This window comes from Plectropomus leopardus, chromosome 1 (genome assembly GCF_008729295.1).
Source record: "Plectropomus leopardus isolate mb chromosome 1, YSFRI_Pleo_2.0, whole genome shotgun sequence".
NCBI lineage: Eukaryota > Metazoa > Chordata > Actinopteri > Perciformes > Serranidae > Plectropomus > Plectropomus leopardus.
The window spans coordinates 1483944-1503077 of record NC_056463.1 but is presented as its reverse complement, the minus strand read 5'-3'; the positions used below and the strand labels follow the sequence as shown (position 1 = coordinate 1503077).

Below are 19134 nucleotides of genomic sequence, written 5' to 3'. Positions count from 1 at the left end.
TAAAATATGCTTTGCCAGGAGAAGATTAATTATACAGACCGACTTAATTTGTTTCCATGTTACATTAACCCTCCAAAGTCTGACCAAATTGCCTAATTTCTTAAAAAAAAAACATGGAAAGAAGTCAATATGAAACTTCACAAGAAACATATTGTAGTGGGAACCACCACAGAGGCCGTTCTGAATACTTTACGCTCTGCGCGCAAAATGTGCTTTTCAAAATCAAGCTTGAAAAAATATTATACATTAGTATTAATTACTTTTACTTTATATTAATTAATTTTTTAACCAACATCCGTTCTAATCACAAATATCAAATACTTTTGTAATTTTTGTAATTTAAATGCCAGTTGTTTTTTTTTTATCATAATGCCAGTTTTTTAAATGAAAAAAATATATATTTTCAATACACTACATGCTAAGTAGATTATTTTTAATATATGTCAATAATTAGCAGCAACACTCATTTTTATATTTTTTTTTTTACATTACACACAAAACGCACTTTTAAAATCATGCAATAAAAATATACATTAATTTTATTTTCAACTTTTTTTTTTTTTTAACCAACATTAGCCTTAATCATAGATATCAAATATTCATTAATTTTTGGAATTTGGATCCTTTAAATGCCAGGTTTTTTTCATGATGCCACTATATGTTTAGATGAAAAAAAACCCACAAACATTTTTAATTCATTCATTATTTTCAATATACCACATGCAAAGTAGTTTTTGTCCTTTTTCTGATTATCACAGCCTGGATGTCCGTGATTAGCAGCAACATTGACTGTGACAGTGCAGCTAGTGAAAATAGCATGTATTTGAAAAAGGAAGTTCCCAAAAGAATAAGTTGTGTTTCACCAGAGCAGTTCTATCAGAGACGTTTCTGTTATCCAGCCAAACCTTCACGTTTATGTCAAGATATTTTGCAAAATAAAGCTCTCTTCCCAATTTGACTTTGCAGCACAAAACTGCTGCAACAGTTTGTGTCCTCAAATCAACATGACTTTAACCACCAGATTTTCATTTCCGTCAACAGGTGCTCAGCCAGGAAGGAAGTATTTTTAACAACTTAAACTGACTCATTTTAAGCAAAGAAAGGCTTAACACTGAATCCAGGTTTTCAAATAAAATAGAAATCTTTATTAACCAGATTTGAACTCATTTGTTCGTTACTAGTAGATGGAATATAACTTAGTATGGTAAGCAGGTTTTTTATGTTCACATCACATTCAAGGGCGAGAAAAGAGGACACGGTTATAACCCAGATTTTATGTTCTAAATGATTTACATTTTAAAATACAGCAACTCCAGCTCACTTTCATTATGCAATTATATTAAATACAACAGGTAGAGAGGACCACCAACAGCTGTCACGTTTGGAAATTTTGTAACTCTGATTGAGAGAGAACAAAACATTCCCACATGTGCCAGTTGTAAATGATGTGAACACTTTTCCCCGGCTCGCAGGACCGATAAAATATGAATGCAGCGTAATCACACCTGAACATTCCCCCAAAAGCAGCACTACGATGAGACGGCCGTTCTGCTTCTGACAGAGTGAAAGCTGTAGGACAGTGACAGAGCTCAGTCCGAGGAGTGTTATTTATCCAACAACCACAGTGTCGTCATCTGGAAACTCGTAGTAGGGAACCTCCAGGTTGAGAGGGGCGGGGCCTTTCCTGATGCGGCCTGAGGCGTCGTAGTGCGAGCCGTGGCAGGGGCAGTAATAGCCTCCAAAGTCGCCGGCGTTGGCGATGGGCACGCAACCCAGATGTGTGCACACCCCAAGGACGATGACCCAGCTGGGGTCTTTGACCCTGTCCTTGTCGTGCTCCGGGTCACGCAGCTCTGCGATGTTCACGCTGGCCTCTGTGGCGATCTCCTTCTCTGTACGGTGACGGACAAACAGCGGCTTGCCTCTCCACTTGAAGGTCATGTTCTTGCCCTCGGGGATGTCGCTCAGCTTGATTTCGATCTTCGACAGGGCCAGCACGTCAGCCGAGGCGCTCATGGAAGAAACAAACTGAGTGACCACCGTCTTGGCGGCGTAGACGCCCACCACAGTCGTGGCGCCGGTGACCAGGTAGGAGAAGGTTCTTCTGGATTCGCTGCTGTCCTGGGAGGACTTGCTGGGGTCGAGCACCTCTGGGCGCCTGTAGTCAGAGAAGTCCGGTATCCTCACATCTGTGTGAGCAAATCGGACTCCTGCAACACCTGCAGACAAAAACAAACAGGTCATCAGTTAGACTGCAGAGATCACGAGTGAACGAAAATCGCCACATGTTCGAGCTGCCTGTCTTATCTCAGAGTCCGCAAATCTATTTGTGCTGGCTGGAGCAGCTTGCATTTCACTGTATTCTTATGGCTGTATTTTTTGGTAAATGACTTCAGATACATTTTAATGACGCATTTCATTTGTTACGGACTTTGTATTCATTTATTTTGAGATAAAACTGTCAAACCAAATCAATACAAAGCAGCTGTGCTAACATTTAAAATGAGTGATGACAGAGACAGTTAGAACAAAAGATTGTTACATTCAAGAGCAGACACACAGCATCAGTCAGCAACCAAAGGAACAGCAAGCAAAGAGCTGGGACACATGCTTTAGATCAGGCACTGGGTGCCACTCTGAGCCATCTTTGCAGGGCGCAAGGTCAGGTTGCACCTGACATTATTAAGCGACCAAAACCAGCATGGTAATATTGCCTGCTTACCAGAAAGCCCAAGTTCTGAGCTGATCGTCCTCCAGACATGGTTTATAAATGTGGGTTAGGCCTACAGTAATGTCAGTAAGACAGATGTAAATCTTCTGGGAGCAGTACACTAGAAGAGCAACTTAATTTTCATATTTATTAAATATCACTATCGATCAGAGCTCTACAAATACAAACACACACCTCACCTGCTCACACTACGGCCACTACCATTCATTAATTTAGACTGTTACCACAGCATGTGATGTAAGCTGGAAACAAACTAACAGCTCTCCAGTTCTTATATTAATTTTATTTGCAAATCGCATCAGAGCTCCATGGTCGCAAAATGTGACTAAATAGGTATGGTCTGGAGCTCTGCAAAAGCCCTGCTCTTTAGTGTGTGTGTCTGTGAAAGGCAGAGAGCCACAGGAGAGGGGAGAGGGAACCCACACGCCAGTGGCTTTTAAAAACGTGACAATTTATACCTAATGTTCATGTGTAATCATTTCTGGTATCCCATGTGGAACAAGCCACAATCACTCTAGTCTTTCTGATATATCACCCACCCTTAAGGACACCTTGTTGTCTTGTTAAGCTTTACATTACAGCATGCACAATAATATGGGCACATCATAAATATCAGCAGAAACTAGCTTTGAAATGAAATATCAGTATAAACATGCTGATTCCTCCTGATATTTTCATCAGAATAAGAGTATACATGCTATGATGTTAATACCACTACTGAAGGGCCTTAATGATTACTAAGCATAAACGGGGAAAAGTGATTTATATCGATATCAGATATCGTCCAAATGAGCGTATATTGCGAATGCTGCTGGCAAATAACCTAAACAACTTTTGAAACACTTTTTCTCTTTAAGTGCTACGAATTAAGAGTGGCACAAACAGATGAGTAAACTCAAAAATGCAACTAATGTAACTGAAAGCTCTCCAGTGTTAAGAGGAACAAATAAATTGATGCAGGACATATGGAGGAGCACCCAAAATCCACACAAACCAGTCAGATCTGATCTGGCTAAAGTTACAGGCATGATCGGGGTGACTGTAAATTACTTAATTAATGAAATCAGTATCCACTTTTATCCATTACTTGACAAAGTAACGTAACAGATTACAAAACATGTTACAGGGGTGACGTGGGGACAGTGAGGACACCGGTACAACGGCTAACATGCCTTTCTAACGGCTAATGATATTATTATTTATTAAAGTCGATGAGTGCAAAATGTCCAAGCTCCACAGTTCATGTTCTGACCAAAGAAGATGCTCTCAGTGCCAAACACACGGAATAAGAGTCATTTGATAATGTAAATACTTAAAACTGACCTCAGCTGTAGGCCGCTCTTTAGCCACCGAGGCTAACAGGAGCTAATAACCTGATAGCTGCTAACGCTAGCTAAGCTAAGTGCAGCCAAACTCCCTGGGTCTTACTGAACTGCGTCAAATGTGACAGGACTTCTATTTGCAGCAAACACATGGCACAATGCATCTGAAGTTTAGATACGAACCTTAAAAAAACAAAAAGTAAAACATAACATTGACTTAGCCGGCTAATGCTAACAGTGAACTCACCATTGATGCTAACGGTGACAGCAGGCCCCGTCTTTGGGCTTTGACCGCTGAGAGACTCGCGGCACAGAAACTGTTTTTTCGGGTTCAACAAAAACTTCTCGCTTTTAACAACAACCCCGGGCACCAGAGCTTTCAGGGGACCGGCGACAGCAACGGCGGTAGCCTGCATGTAAGGGGAAAAAGCCCCCGACCGGGCGGCGAGAGACATCATGTTGGCGGTGAGCTGCTGCTACGACCTTGTGTTGACTTGACTGGAGAAGGAGCGGTCTGACGTAATTGCGTCATTACGTCGTACGTAATACATCCATGGGATTTTTTTTTTTTACAAGGTGCAAGGTACGAGGAAGATTTATTTGTTATTCTTTTAAACTACGTTTAAAAAACGAAATTTGAGAGTAATAAAATTAAAAGAATTACGTCAATCTTTTGAGACTTACAAACATGCATTTGTTCATTCTGAAGGAAATATTAGGTAATTGGATTTTATGACAAACCAAAATTTTTATATTCACAAATCTAAATCTGCCAAATCATTTAGTCCCTGGAACATCTGTTTAACACTTCACTGATACTGAGATATGATTTATTTAGTTTATTGTCAGACTCTTTTAGATGCTGTTTGATCAGTCCATTTTCCTTTTTTTGGGTTGCTTTGTAGTATAGTTAGCTGTTGTCAATGCTAAAACTTTCTCTGCATGATTCTTCTCCATTATATCAGACTTTCACCATCTGAAGGGACATGTCTGCACAGCTGCACTTGTAAAGCAGCCAATGAAAACATCCTCAATCCGAAGTGGAAAAACTCTGTATCTCAGGCTATATTTTTTAAAGCCTGAAAACGAAGCCAAGAGGAGGGGCAGAAATCTAGTTTTCTCTCAGACTGCTTGTATTACAATATTCTCAAGTTTATGGCGAGATTTTTGCCAAACGACGCACCTAAAACCACCTGTCTCTCGCTGCTTTAATTAATTAGTTTGCATAATTATATAAGCAGTCACAGATATGAACTAATTACCACAAAGAAAACTACAGAAATCAACTATAGCTGAAGATTATGGTATCAATTTGTTGTCATAAAAAGCTTTTGACCTTATCTTGTGTCAACAATCGGGGTCAGACTCGGACAATAATACCTAATCTAACATCAGCTCAGGATTATTAGTCAGTTATTTTTAGTTTTTATTACTAAGCACAAAGACAACTGCTATAAACATCCAGTTAAAAACCACTATGCGTCTTTAGTTTTGGGTGATAGTCACTGTCACTTTCATTATTACAGGTAAAAGAATTAAATCTATAAAGTTTGTTTCACTTCTTCAGAGCTCCTTCTGCAGTTGGCTTTAGTAGCTCCAAAAGAAGTAAGCTACATGTATCGATGCTGTGTGTGTGTGTGTGTGTGTCTGTGTGTGTGTGTGTGTGTGTGTGTGTGTGTATTGTAACTAATACATAGGAACTCTGTTTCCTCTGTTTTCTCTGGCAGTCTGTAATCACCTCTATTGTATTCCTTGCCAAAATGTGATATCAGTTGAACTTTGCTGTCTATAAAAGTAACTGGCCGAAGCGTTTGGTGCCACAGATGTGAATCACACAACACTGAGAAGGCGCACAATCACAGAATTCAACACGGTAAGGCATAAAATCCACTTTCCTTCCACGTTTTTCTCTACATGTCAGGGAGAGTATTTCGTCAGCCTGAAAATTCAAGGATGAGACCCTTAAGATTTGCAAAAGGAAGATTAAAGTCAGTGAAAAAAATTACCAGAATATTTCTATTAGCTGTATTGTTGGTTAAAAGTTTCGTGATAATGATTACAGTGGAGAGACTCAACTTGCTTTGCTTTTGGGGGAGCTTTTGCAAAATTACAGCAGGCCAGGGGGCAGTCTGAACAGCCCCATTCATGTTTCTAGGATTCTATGACATTTTTAGGATTTTATGACATTTTTAGGATGTTAGGGCATGTTAGGGACGCTTTTATGATTTTACAATGTTTCTAGGATTTTAAGACGTTTATAAGATTTCAAGACATTTCTAGGTTTTAAGATATTTCTTGGATTTCAGCACTTTCTTCGAGTTTTAGGACATCTGAAGGATATAAGGATGTTTCTAGAAATGTAGGACTTTTTCTAGTCGTGTAAAATATTTGTAGGATTCTAGGAAGATTATAGCATTTGGGATACTTATCTGGAAAACTTACTTACACTTATCTAGAAAACCTCTTCAGGCTACCTCGAATGTTACTGTGAGAACTTGTTATAGATCTCAGCTATATTTCTATAAAGAAAATGTGTTGCTGAGTAAAATAATTAAGAACATGAAAATCCTGACCTCACTTAAATGACATGTTCAGGTAAAATGAGACACTTTTTTAAACTGCTAAATCCAATAATTAGTTCATGAATTAATGTAATTTAACTCTTCGTGCAGCCTGTTTCCTTGACGCTATATTGAATATAACACTGATGTGCTAATTCCAGATTATTGTGGCTGACATGGACTCACTGTATTGTCTTTATTATTTTTTAGGTGACAAAATATGAAAAATATAATAATAAATAATAAATGTAATATTACAGGATTGTGCAATGGCATGAGTCATATTTTTGGCACCTGGTAGCCCAAAAACCTCTAGTAGCTCTGAGAAACTTGAGCTACTTTTATCAGGGTTGTGTTTGTTTGATACCAAGTTCTCAGGAATCTTTTGTTACTTTTGGCAGTCTGTAATTACCCTTTATTATATTCCCTACCAAAATGTGATTATCAGTTGATCTTGAAGTAAATGGAAGGTGTGTTCAGCACACACAGCTGCACATGAGTCACTAAATACTGAGGAGCCTGCTGTGCTTTAATAGAAGAATTCAACATTGTGTGACATGAAATCTGCTTGACTTCGATGCCTCTAGGGAGGGTATTTCATCAGTCTGCGTTTGGCTCAAGATCAGAGTAGTAAAAACCTCAAGGATGAGACTATTAAGATTCATAACAGGAAAATTAAGTAATTGAAAATCACAAGCATATTTTTATAAGTCATTGTGGTTGGTTGAATGTTTCATATTAATAATCATTAGACTGAAACCCTTTTGTTTGTTGTAAACAGACCTAACTCTGGAACCATATTGTCACAAAATTTGCAAAAAAAAGTTCACATATTTAACTGAAACAGACCCTGAAAGTTTCATTGAAACTGAACACTTGGGCATGCAACAAATACAAAAAAAACAAAGGGGCATGGTATAACACAAATAAGACAATAAATCAGATTATTTTCCCCCCAATCATTACAAAACTTGCAGTATGTGTAAAATGGTAAAGTCTAAACAAATATGTTAAATTATTTTTTGGGAAGACACACTTTTAACATGTCTTCCTCAACTGTATGTCCAATTTGTAACAAATTTTCTGCAGATCATTATTAGATCAAACTCATAAAATGTATGAGCTCATCAACAACCTGATTTAAGTTTATCAGGTTTTTAATGTTTCATTACAACATAATGACAAATGAACTTTAGCACAGCATGAAAATGGGCATAAGTTCTTTGTAACCGTCAATCATCACAAAACTTGCAGAAATTGTCTATATACATACTAGAATATAGCTCTGAAATTCTCATTCAAATCAACCACTCACAGGCCCAACAAAAACAAAAAATGTGCACGGTATAACACAAATCAGATTATAAATTAGACACTGTTTGTCCAGTCATTACATATCTTGCAGGATATGGTCCTTAACAAATCTGAAGTATCTATGTAAAATTATTTTGAAGCTGCTCAACAGGGGGCACCACCAGTTCCAAACAAGTGCATTGTCCTTCCACAAAATGTATCCATGAATCTATGACCATTAGATCAAACATCACCAAACTCAGTGGTTATTTTTAAGTGAACAAGTAAAGTATGTCTTTCTGCAATCAACCATTTAGGGCGACAGTGTTGCTAAAGAAGGGCCTTGTTCCAAAGAGATTTGGACGTGAATGAATAAGCCTCTGTCTCATTGTCATAAAAACTGTTGGTTGTCCTAAGTGTAGATGTGATAAATGGTTAAAGGTCTTGAGCATTAACAACTTTCAACCTTTAACAGCCCATGCTGGCCTGAATGCTGGAATCCCTGCTTTTGCTGTCATTAAGATTTAAAACTCAGACTTTAAAGATTTCAAATTTTCTAGTTGCTTGAGAGTGAGGTTCTAATCTGGTACTTACTGACTGAAGACTGTGTCTGTACACAGATGTTTGGGCAACATATTTGCAAGGTTCTTAGTCAAGTGGAACCAAAAAAAACTTTCATCTACCAACCGAATTTAGACGAGAAGGTGGATCTCCTGACACTGGTCAAAAAGAAGAAGGGCTTTTTTTCTGATGATTATGAGGTGATGAGTCTCAGTCTTGGAGATCTTGTCCCAGCATTCGCTGACTTCTCTGATTTTACAGGTATGTACACATTTGCACATAAAATACAATCTACATCTTTCAATGGACTTACAGTATGTGTCATTCTTTTCAGAAACAACCATCATGAGGGATTACCAGTACAGTGGCCAGAGGTCTGTGAGCGCCGGCGTACAAGGAGGTGTTGACGTGGCTTCAGCCAAAGTCAGTGCAGGAGCACAGAGTCACCGAGAAGTTTCATCCGTCACCATTAAAGCAAAGACAGCCGACATTCGCAAGATGAGGGAGAAATATTGTGGGCAGTAAGCTTCTGTCTTTCTCTTGTGGCTCTATTTATCTATTTTCATTAATTGTCATAGAAAATTGTCATTTTTACAGCCAGCACCCACGTTGTGTTAGTAGCAAATGTTCCTGCACCCATGGGTGTGTAGGATTTTTAAAAAGAGGTGTGGTCAGACACATTATTGGAATGATGCTATTTCAACACATTCACTTGGTCAGTACTGTTTATGTCAGCATATGACACCCTATATGTCCTCTTGCATCTGTTGTTGATGTTCTGGGGCAGTGTAGAAGTTAACACCAGTGAAATGCATTGTGTCATTTCAAAATACACATCTGTTTTTACAGGAAATATACAATGTCTGCTTGTTAGAAGCAAACTGAGTTTTTAAAAATTAAAATACAACTTAAAGCAACTCCTATTTACATTACTTCCTTGCACATCAAAAGCACATGGTTAGGTTAGGTTTAGAAAAACATGGCTCAACATTCACACAGGATGTGTGAAACAGTCGGACCCAGGCGAAAGTCTAGGGTTTGTTGGACCCATCCACTTCCCAAACCACCTACCCTATAGCTTCCAGCTTCTTATATTACGTTTCTCCTGCTGCCGTTTCAAACTGACGCCTCCCAGTTGAATATTGTACCACCACAAAAAGGCGCCATGCGCTCATGTTACCTCGCGACATATCATACTGCTGCAGAAGGTGTGCATTTGCACCAGAGTCTGACACTAAAATCACGGACAAAGAAGTGGAATTTGACAAGTTGAACATGAGAACAGATATTGGACACAGGACCATCATGACCATTTTGACAATGACGTGTTTGTGAACTGTGTTGATGCAGGTACGAAAGACAAAATCACAGTGTAAATCTGCTCTTTTACCCTCACGGAAGACATGGAAGCCCAAAGAAAACTTCAGTTGTTTCTCATCATCTGCTTCATGTCTCACCTGCAGGAAGATAAACACCCTCCACATGCCCGAACTGAAGAAGGGAGAGGTGCTGGGTTTTGTGGATAAGATTGTGTTCAACACAGAGGATGTCGCCCTCCGTGGAAGAACCGGAGCGGACGGCTCCTGTGAAGCGAGTTGGAATGTAATGTTGAGTTTCTCTCTGGCGGTGAGTATGAGAGACAAATATTTAAATAATACCCAAATATGAAAGAGCAGAATTATGATGATTAAGTGTTTAGGAGAGCAATCTGTCCTCCAGACTGTGGCCTGGAAGTCATTCAAGGTCCAACACCTGGAGGGACATCACAGTCTATTGAATGTGTGTTTAAAGGCCGCTGTCTTGTGTCTTACTTAAGAAGAGGAGCATCCATGACTTAAGCCACATTGGCTACCTCCTCCTGTCGGTAAAATATGGAAGGAGAGAGTTTTGTGGTGACCGAGGTAGCTGAGCTAGCCTGAGTAAGCTAATAAGTTATTGATTGATGATTTTTCATAGAGAAAGTGTTTAAGTGTTCAGCATCAGGGATTTAGGGGACCATAATACAATAAGTAAGTTTTTCTCGAGTGTATAATCATCTGAAAAAAAAAACTCTCACCCGCCCCCTGTTTTTTTCAGGGCGGGTGAGAGTTTTTTTTTTCAGAGGCGGTGGATGGATATGCCGGACTTTCATGTAGGAGTCTGGTGTTCACTTTCTGTCTGAATGTGATGTTTTTCTTTCCTTTTTTCTTTTTTTCAACACTTTACCATGTGCCTTTTTGACATAAACCAAACCATTTGTGGCCTTGTTGCTTAATCCCACCATGTGCATTTGTTGACATCACGGTAGCGCCATCCCAGAACGTTAACAGCAGACGCAGAAGGATATCTGTAACAAACAGACACAGAACAAAGCAGCAATATGTGACGATTTGGGATTGGAAAGTGTTGGCAGTCCTCATTGCTAGATGCCAGTAAATCCTACAATGGGCCCTCTAAGACCAAAAACAAAAAATTATTGGGTTGCAAACCAGACAGCATCAACAAAAAATAGCAGCTTAACATAATTATCATAAGATATTTTTTTTTAATTTCAATTTGCATTTAAAATTGACAGGTTCTGGGTGCTTTGTGTTTCTAAGTTACGATGTGTGGTTTGGTCTCCTTGTTTACTGGAAAACTGGTTAAGTTGGTTAAACATTATGAAAAGATGTCTTGTTAAATATGTGTGTTTACCAGATGTATTTATTGTTTAATCAGGGCAAGATGAACGACAAGAATTCTTTTGTTGTACCAGCCGGACACACTTATGCCTACAAGCTCAATGAACTCAAATTCAAAGATGAAACGATTGGTAAGAAACACAACGTGAGTGTGTGCCATTTGTCATTGTTGGATATTGATAGGATTACAGTTTGTTATTGATTTATTGCTCTTTCATTCTTTCAGAAATTACTGACAGGAGTTGCATTGAGTACATTGGTGGTAAAGTGGAGGAACTGCAGCTCGGCCCTGCCCATCCAGAGGAAACATGTAAAAACCTTTGAAACCTAGATTGACATCACTTTTGAGCTGCTGCCAGATACCTGTCACAAGTATTTAACCCTTTGAAAACTGAAGAATTGGTTCAAATTATTTCAGAAAGATGATAGAAAAAACAATATGCCATTTGGTAAGAGATGTAAATTATTAGATTTAGAAAGCATATTCTTTTTTTAAAAAAAAGGGAATATGTCAAGGGGGGAAAAAGGGGGAAATTATAATATCTTTGACTATATTTATAAATACCATAACTACAATTTTTTCAGCACCTTTTTTTCATGTCAGTTCCTTTTTTTTTAACTTCCATTTTCTTTTTTTCTTTTTGCAAATTTTCAGGATATGTTTGTGTCCTTTTTTAAACTTTTTTTTCCTGCAATTTTTGGGTCATTTGCTAAGTTGCTCTTTGCCCTCTTATGTCTTTAAAAGAAATTCAGCCAATTTGCTGAAATTGCAGTGTTACTTTTAAGTACTTTAAGCCTTTAAGCCCTTTTTATTTCAACAGCTATTTAATCTCTTTTCCAACTCCACAGGAAAAAAATCAGTATTTTTAAATGTTTCAACTTCAAATTTTCCTCAGAAAAAGTAATCAAGTCTTAACTGTGTTTAACCTATCAGCTGAACCAGTCCTGCTTCCACAATCATTTGAACCTGACGACTACACTGAAGAGACCATTGAGACCCTGCAGCAGGTTCAGAAAGGTATGAGTGTGTTTTCTGCAGATTTCATCTTCTCTGCAATTCAGAGTCAAAAATCTATGTTTTACTGTTGTTGTACTACTAACAGCACTGTATTTGCTTCTGTAGAGTTACGGAGGACCGAACTTTTTCTCCAGCAACTAGCTCATCTTCCACGAGTAACTCGTTCTGCTCTGTTCCAGAGGCTCAGCGTGCTCTCAGAGGACAAACACGCTCTGGCTCTCCTCAGACGAATGGTATTTCTGATTTTTACTTTTGACCTCCACACACACACCTCCGTCACCCCTGTTGTTTAAACTTTAAACTTTTACCAAACTATGGATGGGACCAGTCACATGCACACGAAACACTGAAGGACAGCATCAGGTAACAATGCTGCCAGTTACAGCATAATATAAAGACCACAAATGCGTTCATAAGGCCGGTGGACACAAACAACTGACTTTCATGCAGGAGTTCAGTTCACTATTTGTACACATGTTTAGTTTATAATTAAATATCTGCAGAACTACGGAAATTTCCATCAGCCGCAGAAATCGGCTACTTTGTGTTTACTGCTAATGAGCAAATATTAACACGCTGACAAGTCAAACTAATGCTGTGTTGATTTGGAATCAGGTGATAGACGTAAAAAAACCATATAATTTTAGTGGACAGAGAGCGACATGGTGAAATTACTGGCAACAATAATGGTAGATGGCATGCTGTCCAAAGTGAAAATATTTTAACTTTTTGCTCACCTTTGCAACAGAATATACACCCAGACATTACAGAGCTCTCCAACAAAATAAGAAAACATTGGTGATCTGAACAATTACTGGACAATTACAGTTAAAAACTCCTTTTTAAATTATTCCACCCTTTGTACAACAAAATACAACATCACCAAATCAACCTCTGCATACACTTTTCCTTTTTGTGTCGTACTATTTCATTGGACTGTTGGTTTGTTTATGCTTTGCTGTCCAGAGGACACTGTCCCTACATGTGAATGCAGCATAAGACAGTGAATATGATAAAACATTATACCTGCTTAACATCAGCATGTTATGTATTTATCAGCATGCAAGTAAGCTGTTGTTAGTTTTTAGCTCAAAGCATCGCCCTGTCAGCGTACAGCCTGGCAGAGCTGCAGACTCTTGTTGTTTTTAATATACTTTTAATTGAAAACAATCATTGTTTTATTTTCAGTTATATTTAGTTTTAGTTTGCTCATGTTAGAAAATTGAAAAAAGTGGTTTTGTCTCCTCTCAGCTGGAGCAGTGGCGTGCCTTTGAGCCTGTGGAGCGGCCTCAGTCCTCGTCCATCTCTTCTGTTCTTCATCTGCTTGGAGATATCAAGTACACACCATTTCGAGTGAATTCATATAACATTGGCGTGGAAGCCGTTTACCTGCTGACCAGCGCCATGGACAGTGAGTCAGCTGGACAGTGTCTCTGACTGTGTGCATGCTGTCTGTGTGGATGTGAAAGGGTTAGATTATAAACAAAATCAAAGTTTGTGTGTTTTCACAGGTAAATGTGCAAATGTGCTGTCTGACTGGTTGTGGCGTGTACATTGTCTGTTAACTTTCTCAGTGCAACTCTGTTTTTAACCCTTTGAAAAGTGACTAAATAGGCTTGATTTCTTGAAAAGTACAAGGAAATTACCTGACAATTAACAGTTAATAAATAATTTTAAAAAAAGAGAAAAAAGAAACGACATTTACCAATTTAATGGTTAATGGAGACCCTTTAAATCGTGTTAAAATCAACAGACCTCCAGTTGTACTGCTTTTTAAGTAAATAACTGGCAGTAGTAGGACATGTCTGAATCTGTGCACATGTGCCAACAGTTTGTGTTTTCCACAGAGCTGCCAGACCGCGTGCCGTCACTGATAGCCAAGTGCTGCCCTGACACACTGACAGGCCTCAACCAGCTGGTGAGTTTGGTTTTTAAGACCAGTGCTCTGTGTAAAGACCCAGACATACAAAAAACATCACCAAAGATCGAAGAAATGAGCATTTGGTAACCTTTAATTTAATATTTGGAGAAAAGCATAATGCCATTTGATGATTTTTGCCATCAGCTGAATGTAGGACCTTTTGTACTGGGTGTCTAGGTTGAATGGGTTTGGTTTTGTTTTTTTTTAAAAATTTTGTTTCGTTGTCAACTTTTGATTAGTTAGTTCGTTGTTTTTTTCTTTTGTCTTAGTTATTTATTTGGTTTTGATTATCTAAAAATCCTGGAGAAGTGCGGTGTGTATACTAGTTTTGTAAATACATTTATTATATTCATGCTGCATTTGTACATTTATCAATAATCTCTATGTTTGTGTTTATTTGCCAACAATTTTTTGCAATAGATGCTTTAATCTAAAGATGTGCCTCGGCCAAAGAAGTTGCACATGAACACACCTGAGAGACTACAGCCAGTGGACAACAGATACATTCAAAGAACAGTCAAACATGAAATTCCAAAGTATAAACTAAATTTACAACATTTACAACCTCAGGAAGTGCGCTTGGTATTTAAGCCAATTTCTGTAGTGGCCAAACACCAGACCTGCATCGTCCAGGTCCTCCTCGTGATGCCATTGGACCCAAAATGACTGTTCCCATTGACTTCCATAAGGAAATCCTGGACCACCCTGAGTCTCAGGCTCAGGGATTTTTAAACCAACCTAAAAAAATTACCAAAAAAAAAAAAAGTCAGTATGCACTTCCACACTGTCCACACAACCCTGCAGCTAATCGCTATGAAAAGTAGCCTAAAAGTGTCCATGATCCCAGATCTGAAGGCAAGAATTCCCAGAAAGCACCACTGTGTTCTTTGACTTGTTGACTTGTTTTCCTGCAGGTGAGCAGCCTGAAGGAGCACGGTCAGGCTCATCTCTCCGAGTCTCTGCCTGCTCCTCTGCAGGAAGGAGGGGAGCTCCACGGGCTCGCTGTGTTCCTCTGCTCCTCCGACAAACGAGTCTCTGAGAGAGCTGTCTGAGCTGGCGATAGTGACAGGAGACCAACCAGGAGTGCTGCTGCTGGCCCTGTGTGCCGCTGTGCAGGGACTCAGCATGCTGCTGCAGTGACTCTGCAGGATGACCTCGTACTCAGTCTTTCAGCTGCAGTGATTGTAATGGGAGACTAAAGGATTATGGGTATATTCATGCATGTTTTGTGTTAACGACCACAGGAATTCAAAGCTCTGGTTACATTATCTGTGTATTCGTTAATTGCTTTGTATTTGGACCATGGGTATTTTGTGTTTTTATTGGTGTTGGAGAGACCATTTATAATCCTGAAATTTTTGGTTGATTGAAGACTTAGTAATCAAGACACTATCACCAGTGATAGTTGTGGTTCAGAAGCACTATGTTTTTGTGCTGTCTTTCTCTCCCATTCTTGCGAATGCGATATCTTAAGAATACTTTGGGGGAAATTCTTTAAATGTGGTACAAACTATCAAGTGGACTCAATTATGAATTGATTTCATGCTAGTTATTTTTCCTGTTGTTATCTGCCCAGGGACTGCAGAGCTAAACTAGCTAATAGCTAAATCTGGTATGAATCATCTCTTCTCTTTTTGAGATTAATGTGTTTTGTGCATGTTTCTTGTTTCAATAAAGACAAAAAAAAAAACAAATTGGTGGGCAAAGGTCAAGGTTACAGTGACCTTGAATTAATCTCATTCTTGTGAAAAATAACAACAGCTAAAGAAACACTGAGTTAATTTCTTATACAAACTTTCAAGTGGACTCAAAAATAAACTGATTATGATCTGGTGGTTAAAAGGTCAAGGTCATGGTGATATCTCAAGAACCTCTTGACGCATTTTCTTCAAAATTAACAGAAACGTTTGAGTGCAATCAAAAATGAACTGATTAGAATATGGTGGATGAAGGTCAAAAGGTCAGGATCACAGTGATTTCATACAACATGTGTTTGGCCATTTATACACTGAAATATCACACATAAGCCTCTCAGGATATAATGAAACAGAATATAATGAACAGAAGGGGAGACATTTGGTCAGATATTGAATTGGTGACAAAAATCTTGAAACTGTAATGATTGTAAAGATCTTCTGTGTGGGAGTAAACTGTAAGTTTAAGTTTAAACAGTTAAGCTGAACTTAACTGGTGCACGGAGGTAAACAAGCAAAGACTGTAAGTCTAGCTTGTTGTATTTTTCTCCTGTCTTACATTTTAATGAGTCATTATTTACATTTTTTGCTTTCATTGTGTACTTAACGACTTGTGTGCAGAGTGTGATGGATGCACCAACACATCTGTTATATAGGAACCCTCCCCGGAGCGATCTGCAGGGAGTCGCTGTGAACTTCCTGTCTTCCCCCATCTGGCCGTGGTAGCCAGTGAAATCTAATCCTGTAAAGAGGTAATCCCGCGGGGCTTTTAGAAGACGGGCTAAGTCCTTGTAGCCCCACTAGCTGCTGCACACAATTCATCACACATTAAAAAGCTGACAGCGTCACCTCTGACCCTCCATCTTCAGTTGTCCAACTGCCTGCTCAAGTATTATTCGGGCACAGCTGGACTCCTCTGAGAGCGCAGGGATTACACCGCCACTGCTTTGCCTCAACTGTCGTCGGTTCAAATCCCCAAAGAGGTTAATGTCCATACACAAGTTCACATATAAAGTCACATGTATGCAATCTGGCACACACACACACACACACACAGATGTATATATGCTCCCGGAAGACTTCCACTTATCTAAAAATAATACCAATTACATTCAGCCTCTGATCATGACCTCATCCTGCAGCTTTCATAACTACAGTACAGCTGGAGTTAGTTTGAGTTACACAACTTATGATTTGAAAAGAGACCTAAAATAACAGAAGGCAGGAAAAAAACTGATAAGATGAGGTTTAAAAAAACCCTTGAGACCTGGATCAACACTTTTCTTGTGCTGCATTCAGATGCCTTTCCTAACAGTTTAAAACTCTGAACCCTGACCAAATCAGTTTTAACATATAAAAAAGGCAATGAACACCTGCCAAGAAACATCCAGCAAAAGAACAAAAAAGAAATCATTTTATATATATACATATATACATATATATATGTATTAATTATTTACATAATTAATCTTACTTTTTGAGCACTTTTTACATTACCTTGTTTGTTTGTTTGTTTCCTTTTATTGTTTATTCACACTTAAACTCATTTCTTGCAAATTTGGGGGTATTTGGGGTATTCTCAGACTCAAAACAATTAAATAATTTTTTTTGTGATTTTTGTTTTGAAAATGTCTGATAACTGTTCACTTTGGGTCATCTCAGACCTCCTGTAGTCCACTTTTTTTTTTCTTTTATCCTTTATTTATTTTACATACATCATATTTATATGTGGATGCTCATTTCAATTCACATAGAAGAGCTTTGAAATGATATGATCTTTCACTGAACGCGGAAACTTTGCAATGACACAGAGCTGGCTGAAAATCAACAATGTGGTCGGGCAGTTCCTGGTGCTCGCGGCTTGGGAGGGTTCGTCTGCACACACTGCAGACTGCCCTGCTGCCAACACACTTTTTGAATATTTTCTGTCAGGTGTTGATGCCTGCTTTTAGGTCAACAACCACATTGTGGAAATATTGTTCTAATCCAACTTTACAGTGAACGTGTGACACAAAGAAACTGAACTGTGTTAGTCTTTCCATCAGGCACTAATTCATTTTTTTGCCTTTTTTATTCTCTGATTTAGGCAGAGTTTTAGGGCTACTGCCACTGAAGTTTTCACCTTTCAAGTCTCCTTGAGCCTAAAACTCTCCAGATGGTAGGTTAGGTAAAGTTTGGGTGAGGACAGATAATGTTTTTTTGTTGGTTTATTAGTTTGTCTGTTTGTTTTGAACAGGCTAAGCTCAGTTTCACAAAAAGACGCTACAACATAAGACACCACTTAAATACAGATAAGTAGATACTTGAGCAACACACACAGCCTCTCTGCTGTCATCTGGCCAACTGGCACTGTCTTCTCGTTCCTCCAGTCCTTTTAACCCTCACCCTCCTAACGAGCAGATGAAGCACAGGTGTGTGTAAACACTCTGCACAGTGAGGAGGAAGGAAGGGCAGCACCTGCTGAGACACACACGAGAAAACAGAGGGACACAAAAAATAACCTTCCAGCATATAATATCGAGGGATAATTAGCTGCAAACAAAATAAACAGGACACTAATCACAAAACTCACATACAACTACACACTCGTGTTTTTTCATGTTACTATTCTGAGCAAATGTTTTACCACAAACTGGGAAGCTAAATGGTTTCTCTCCTGTATGACTTCTCATGTGTCTATTTAGATCTGCTTTGCAGCGAAAACATTTGCCCCTCACTGAGCAACTAAAAGGTTTCTGTACAAAGTATGAAGTCTTTTCGCATCTACTTTACCATGACAGCAAAAACCACAACCTGCGCAACAAAGTTTTCTCTCTCTCTCTCTCTCCTGTGTGGTGTCTCTTTGCATCTGCTTTGCAATAAAAAATATACCACAAACTGAGCATCTAAAAGTCTTCTCTCCTGTGTGAAGTTTCTTTGCCTCTGCTTTACAATGACAATAGTTACCCCAACTGAACAAATGAGGGGTTTCTTTCCTGTATGGAGTCTTTTAACATCTGCTTTATTAAGACCCTGACACACCAAGCCAACAGTTGGCTGAATGTTGCAAAATGTTAAATGCACATGGCGGACCTCTAAGTGAATGAAATTAGCACTTCAGCTCAGTGCACAAGGAGAGAAGCGGAAGTGAGAAAAGTCACCAAAGAGCTAAAGCGAAGCAGGAGTGCAGTCAAAACAAAGTTTTTCTCGACTTTGTTTAATCTCTTGTCTTATGTTTTTCCATGAAAAAAACACCCCAAATTGAGCAACTACAGGGTTTCTCTCCTGTATGAATTCGAGTCTCCTTGCACCTCCTTTTGACAACATTTGCTACAAAATGAAAAACTATTGGTATTGTCTTTTGTATGAAATCTGTTTTTTTAATACAAACAGA

At 38.7% G+C, this 19134-nt stretch overlaps 1 protein-coding gene and 1 pseudogene across 1 annotated transcript; one reads left to right on the top strand and one right to left on the bottom strand.

Annotated features, from left to right (window-relative positions):
- Window positions 1–1116: 1116 nt before the first annotated feature.
- On the bottom strand, window positions 1117–4574 carry LOC121942635 (cytochrome b-c1 complex subunit Rieske, mitochondrial). Its single transcript, XM_042485901.1, has 2 exons — window positions 4301–4574; window positions 1117–2219 (listed from the first exon to the last, which is right to left on the bottom strand). Exons 1-2 carry the CDS (start codon window positions 4509–4511, stop codon window positions 1609–1611), a joined length of 822 nt encoding a protein of 273 aa, XP_042341835.1. The 5' UTR covers window positions 4512–4574; the 3' UTR covers window positions 1117–1608.
- Window positions 4575–5901: 1327 nt separating this feature from the next.
- Window positions 5902–15761, top strand: LOC121945280 (annotated as a pseudogene).
- The last annotated feature ends 3373 nt before the right edge of the window (window positions 15762–19134 follow it).

What these genes read in the sequence shown, in the direction of transcription:
- LOC121942635 (XM_042485901.1), bottom strand. Translation starts at nt 4,511, where the DNA reads ATGATGTCTCTCGCCGCCCGGTCGGGGGCTTTTTCCCCTTACATGCAG. An exon ending in TGTCACCGTTAGCATCAATG is followed by an intron (nt 2,220 to 4,300) that starts GTGAGTTCACTG and finishes TTTTGTCTGCAG; the next exon opens with GTGTTGCAGGAGTCCGATTT.